Source organism: Chenopodium quinoa, unplaced genomic scaffold (assembly GCF_001683475.1).
Source record: "Chenopodium quinoa cultivar QQ74 unplaced genomic scaffold, ASM168347v1, whole genome shotgun sequence".
NCBI lineage: Eukaryota > Viridiplantae > Streptophyta > Magnoliopsida > Caryophyllales > Amaranthaceae > Chenopodium > Chenopodium quinoa.
The window spans coordinates 1627956-1634483 of NW_018743252.1; the positions used below are offsets into that span (position 1 = coordinate 1627956).

The following is a 6528-nucleotide window of genomic DNA, read 5'->3' on the forward strand; positions in this document are numbered from 1 at the left end:
TTCAGCTCCGTGTCTGAACTCTCAATGATAAGGAAGGTGCTTCTCCAATCCTTCCATTTTTTCTCTTTCCCCCTTGTCATGAGGTAGCCACGGTGGCTCGTCAATTGGTACCAGCCGGTACCGCCTGCCTTAGGGGTCCGGCTGAGATAGTTCATGTGGGCGAAAGCCTCGAAGTTTGGCTCCACCCCGTGCAGTTCGCACCCGGCCACATAGCCGAGAACGTTAAACCAGGAATTTGGGGCTAACTGCCATAACCCCAACTCATACCCATCCAAGATCTTCTGAACAGCCGGATGTAGGGGGAAGCGCAGCCCAGCTCTGATGGCCGCCTCATAGCAGCCAAAACAGGCGCTATCGTAGCTGGTACCAGCCAGCCAGACGACTGTGTCCTCCGGGTCTGGCACAAAAACTAAAAAGTCAGGCCCCATTGTGTAGTTCGCAATAAAGCTCCCCACTTTCTCTTGCATGGCCTTGATCCGGCCTTTCGAAACTGTGCAGTAGTTGGGGGTGTTTTGTTCTCTATAGGAGGCGGATGGCTCCGCCCAATTATCTCCTTTCTCAACTGCGTGAGAAAGCCTCGCCTCTTGTAGGCGGTTGTTTTTCTCCTCTGTGTCTAGAGAAGCATGACCAGAAGAACTAGACTCGGACTCGTCCTCTGAAGAGTCCGAAGAGGACGACTCCTCTCCTCTCCCAGAGGGGCCCGCCTCCTCTCCTTCAATAGGAGCGGGAGAAAATGTAGACATGTCAACTGTAAAATGGGAAGGGACCACCTTGATCCCTCCCTCAGAGCTGTCGGCGGTCAAGCCGCCTTGGTTCAATTCAGCATCTGGCGCCTGGTCAGATGTCTCACTAATTGGCACCTGGTAGGAGGAGCCGTCTGAGTTTGTGATCCTAGCAGTTCTTTTTGTTCTGGCCATTATGTTCTACAAAGACACAGAGACAGTCAGACTTTGTATAAAGGGCAAAGATTGGTTCGGAAAAGGGCAGGCGGCACTCCTAGTCCTAGATTCAGCCGTCCCCGGTGACCGGCTGATCACTAACCTAGGTCATGTCGTGTGCTTCCGTGGTGCCATTTCAAAAAGGAAAAAATAAAGAAAAATTAAAAGAGTGAGAGAACCGACGGTTACCTGAACAAGTGAAGTTGACGAAGTTCTGAAAATTCTGAGTAGCCGACTTGTCAGAGCAGGCGGTAGGCAGAAAGTGTCCGGAATGTCAGAGCAAGTTCAGGGGTCCGAATGTTCTCTTCAAAAGTTCTCAAGTGTGAAAAAGACTGAAGTCAACACATCCTTATATAGGCAAAAATGAGAAGGCGAAGGATCACTCCCAAATTCAAAATTTGAGCGGGAAAACCTCTCGGCCTTTCACCAAGTGACACCTGTAGCAGGCCGTCGCCTGTTACGGTGCGACACCTGTCACAGGTAACACGTGACCAGTCACGTGCCACCTGTGAGAGGCAAATGATTAGGGGATTTTTATTTACCAATCGCCATCTGACAAGTGGACCAGTCAGGTTCCGCCATGTGTCCGCCACATGGGCCAATAGGAACCTGTCACGTGTCAATCATATATTCGTCCACCATGGACCAACTGCGACGCGACACGTGTCCTTCCCATGACACATGGGAAAACTGGCCAAAAAGGCCCAATCTTTGTGGGAAGCCCAGTCAGCCCTAGGTTAAACCTAAACCTAGGTATTGGCACGCATCCCAAGGAATATAAATATGCTCATTAATCCTCATTAAGGGGGATTACGCACATTAAACACTCTCACCTAGAGAGACTCAATCACATTTTTTCCGCATTAATTACTCCTTAAACAAGTACTAACTTGATCGTTGGAGGCGGATCTCCAATCATCCGGAGTATCCGTTTGTTTTGCAGGTACAGGCGTCCGGTTCCAGTCTCGGAATTGTAACTCTCCCGCAGGACATCGGAAAACCCCGAAACAGTAAGCCCCTAATCTCTTAGTTTCTTACTAGTTTTTTACTTTATGCTCACAATAATTATAGTCTCTCTATTTGAGAGTTTTTCTACCCGTATATCGGGTTATTTCTACCCGGGTATATCATGTTAATTTATCTCTTTTTGAGAGTTTTGGGGCTATGTTCTTTAATTTCGTAAGAAAAATTGATTTGTTGATGAAGAGTTGTGTTGTGTCGCCATGGAGATTAATTCTACCTCTACAATCAATTGTATCGAATGGTGTTCGATTCCAAAACTACAATAGATCGAAAGACCCCCTCGTGAAAAGCTGTATCAAACAGCGGTGTGAAAGAGGGCATTTAGAAATGTCAGATCTAGATAACAACGATCGTAGTTTTGTCAAATTAGAATATTATTTGATTCAGTTTGTATTGTATTTGCTAGTTTTGATTTATATTGTAGATGTCGTATGACTCTTCTATTAATGAATTAATTTTCTTTTCAAAAAAAAATTCGTTACTTTTATCTAGGTGGCGACATAATTTTTTAATTCAAAAATAAAATACAAATCTTTCTTCGTATTGGTCGAAATAAGTAGATTTGCTCCAAATATTCTCTAAAAATACCACTTTATATATAAGATTTTTCACATCAAAAAAATAAAGTGTTTTTTAAAGTATGTGCATAATGATGATAGTGCGTAGAATTATCAACTTCTGCTCCTCTATCGTTTATAAAACAGCCCACTTTTTCCCAATAAGACCACAACAAACAAACCAAACAAAAAACTTGAGAACAAAAAAAATGGCGGAAATCTCTGGAATCAAACACCGTACAATTCATGTCAACGGCATAAACATGCACATAGCAGAGAAAGGTGACGAGGGGGCTCCTATAGTGTTATTCATCCACGGCTTTCCGGAGCTGTGGTACACTTGGAGGCACCAAATAGAGGGCATCTCCGCAATGGGATACCGCGCCGTAGCCCCCGATATGAGGGGCTACGGCGACACGGATGCCCCAACCGATGCCCGTAGTTACACGTACGGGCATCTAGTTGGGGACTTAATTGGGTTGATCGATGAACTAAAGGCTGAAAAAGTTTTTGTTGTTTCTCATGATTGGGGTGCTGTGGTTGCGTGGTGGTTGTGCCTTTTTCGGCCTGATCGTGTTAAGGCGGCTGTCAATATGAGTGTGCCTTTTGCTCCCAGGAATCCTAAGATGAAGCCAATTGATATGCTTCGTGCTGGTTATGGGGATGATTACTATATTTGCCGTTTTCAGGTTTGGATCCTCTGTTTTTTACTCTGTTTTACAATATATTGCTATGTGATTGGGTAACTTTAACCTGGTTCTAACCTGGTTTTTTGAGAATTTTAACCTGGTTTGAACAATTTGTATATTTTGATGTGATTTCATTACAAGGGTTAATTTTCTGAACAATGCTTTTATACAAATTTTTATTATTTTTAGTCTATTGTTTGTTGGTTTAGATTTTAAAATTTATGTATTTTGAAGTGATTTTTAATTATAAGCTTTCAAAAACAAAAATTGATTTATTGTAAGGGTTCAAACTTTGGGTTACTTTCATCCTTCAAGGTTTTGGTTTAGTTTTGTATTAAATGATCATGAAATTACTAGTATGATGCAATTCTAGCTAGTCTAGAGTTTGGTTTAGTACTCCATTGATTAAAAATGTAATTTAATTAATGCTCCGTAAATGTTTACTGCTAATACCCAATCTATAGAATGATTAGACAGAGAGTGAAGGATAGCTGAAGAGGTTAAAGCTTTCCGGAGATCCGAGGTCGATTTTACTAGTCTTTGTGGCTCTCTAAACACCCGAAAAAAAATAAAAAAAAATAAAAATAAAATTAGTATGACTAAAAATAAATAGTCAAATACAAACGATGAAACTACTGATTGTTTGACAGAGTTGATCTAATTTACATGAGCCTAGGAAAAAAAAATGTACAAGTCGATTTTGCTCTGTTTCGAGGGCAACCATAAACAAGGGCAAAGCCGATTGGTTGTATAGCTCGGTGGTATGAACACAAACATTGGAAACGATCAACAAAGAAAAGATTCCCATGTATATAATTAATAAAACGAGTCTTTAAATAATACGGACTGCTCCGTAATAATAATAATAAAACGTGGGGAGGGTCTGATTGACTAATTAAAATGTTTTTTTTTTTTAATCTACGTTGAGAATTTGGTTGGATTCATGCTTATCACATGATCAATATTTAATTTTATTAGTTTTGACATACTTGATTTTATGCTATTACACTTATTAGAAACATCTGATTTGATTCCAAATATAATTGATTTTATTCTAAGTTGTTCCGGGTAAGCTGTGGTAATGTGAGTATTGGGATCCGTAAAGGTTTATCGGCCAATTAAGTACCTGCGCAGTCAGCACAAATTAGTTAACCCAAACCCCAGGGATAATCGCTCCGATGCTAAAGTCAACAATTTGAGGAGAAGAATAAGAGAAGAGATGGGAAAGTGGTTAGAGAAAGAGAGAGTTAAAAATCGTACCTTAATAATGAATTATGCTTGGGTATTTATAAGAAGATAACCAAGCGGGTGCCACCTATCGACATAGGTGGCAAGTTGACTTCGTAGGCAACTGGTGCCTACGTGGTCGGAAGCAGCTTTCCACGTGTTCGTGATTAAGGCCGGTATGGAGAGTAAGCCGATATGCGCAATAATGGACAACTAACAACGTAATGTATTTTAGTGGACAAACCTAACGGTGTCTGCACTATCCCGTACATAAGTGTAATAACTTTAATCATGATACTTGAGCTGGATAACTTTAATCTAAATGTAATAATAAAATAAAGGGTATAAAATTAGGAAAATGTTATACATAGCTATTAGGATTACATATAAACATTAAAAACACTCTTGAAAATTGTATAAAATTAGAAATTCATGACAAAAACACGCGTAAATCAGTGTAATTAATGTGTTTTTGTCATGATTTTCTAAATTTAAACAATTTTGAAGAGTTTTTAATGCTTATATGTATCCCAAGGGCTATGCATAACATTTTCCCAGAATTAAAAAAAAAAAAAAAAAAACTCTCGTTAGTGGTTTTTGAGGGGGCATAAAAGAATACATATAGAACCTTCAACCAAAAGGTTAAGGTGATGATTAGAATTTCATGATTGGTTTTATACATTATCATAAATATACTACGTTAATATTATCTGAATGTGATTCTTACTTAGGAATATATGTAAAGTACTTTTCTTGGAAATTAAACGGTTGGTCTAAACTCTAAAATGGATCTTGTTATACCAATGTACAATCACAATGTACCTATTATTTGTGTAGGTACCTGGAGAAATAGAGGGTGAAATAACGGAAGCTGGTGGTGCAGACAAGCTACTGAAGAAGGTGTTTGCTTATCGCAACCCTGCTCAATTCATGTTGCCTAAAGGACAGTCGGCCTTCAGTGAGGTTCCCCCTTTCCCCAACTGGTTGTCTGAGGCTGATGCTGCTTATTACTGTGATACATTCTCGCGTACTGGCTTCACTGGAGGACTTAACTATTACCGCGCTCTAAATCTGTATGACTTCTCATCTTCTTGTCTCAAATTTTTCCACATATCGTATTAGTTCCATTGCTTTTCATTTTAAGTTTGTCAGTGTGTAATTTCAATTACATATATTTACTTTTCAATTTAACAGTTCAATTCTTATTAAGAAAATCTGATTTTGTGTCAATGTCTATGGTAATGGTTTTACACTTTTTAACTTAGGCCTTGTTCACTTCACCTTAAAAAAATAATATTAAACAAAAATAATTTCAGTTTAGTAAAAATAAATTTAGTTTTATCAAAAACAAGTTTAGTTTTGTTAAAAAAATTCAGTTTAGTAAAAATAATTTCGTTTTAGTAAAAATCTTTAAATTCAAACAAAGAATATAATAGATAATCAGTAGTTCAGCAAATATAATTTCAGTCTAGTAAAATTAATTTCAGTTTAATATAGAGTAAATTTTTTTTTAAGTTGAGCAAAAAAAAGTTTCAATTCAATAAAAATGATTGCAGTTCAGCAAAAATAAGATAAAGTGAACAAGACCTTAATAGATAATAATGAAATACCACACTAATAATGAGTAGAAATGTAAATGTATAATATTTCATCACAATAACAAATTAAAAGGTGTAATCAATGATTAACAATAAACTTTAATCTGTTGCAGAAATTGGGAAATAACAGCACCATGGACAAGAGCACAAGTGAAAGTACCAGTGAAGTTCATAGTGGGAGATTTGGATCTGACATATAATGCTCCAGGTGTGAAGGATTATATTCACAAAGGTGGAATGAAAAGGGATGTGCCACTTTTAGAGGATGTGGTTGTTCTTCAAGGAGTTGGTCATTTTCTTCAAGAAGAACAGCCTGATGTGATTACCAAGCATATTTATGACTTCATCAACAAATTTTAAGGCTGGCTTTTCATTTGTAATGGCTTCTTTTGTTTGTGTTGCTTGTTCATTTCTTTTGGGTCTCTAGTTTCCTATGTTGCCTTCTAATAATTGAAGAAAATTCTATTAGAAAGGAAGTTACTACTAGTCTTGTATA

The 6528-nt window shown here is 38.2% G+C and overlaps 1 protein-coding gene across 1 annotated transcript; it reads left to right on the top strand.

The window, feature by feature from the left end:
- The first annotated feature begins 2610 nt into the window (after positions 1 to 2610).
- On the top strand, positions 2611 to 6528 carry LOC110735006 (epoxide hydrolase A-like). The gene is made up of 3 exons (XM_021915125.1): positions 2611 to 3207; positions 5272 to 5507; positions 6146 to 6528. Exons 1-3 carry the CDS (start codon positions 2611 to 2613, stop codon positions 6390 to 6392), a joined length of 1080 nt encoding a protein of 359 aa, XP_021770817.1. The 3' UTR covers positions 6393 to 6528.

Bases quoted from the DNA above. Each gene is read 5' to 3' on its own strand.
- LOC110735006 (XM_021915125.1), top strand. From the start codon at position 2,611: ATGATGATAGTGCGTAGAATTATCAACTTCTGCTCCTCTATCGTTTAT. The intron at 3,208-5,271 runs GTTTGGATCCTC...TTATTTGTGTAG, and splicing joins ACTATATTTGCCGTTTTCAG to GTACCTGGAGAAATAGAGGG. The intron at 5,508-6,145 runs GTATGACTTCTC...AATCTGTTGCAG, and splicing joins TATTACCGCGCTCTAAATCT to AAATTGGGAAATAACAGCAC.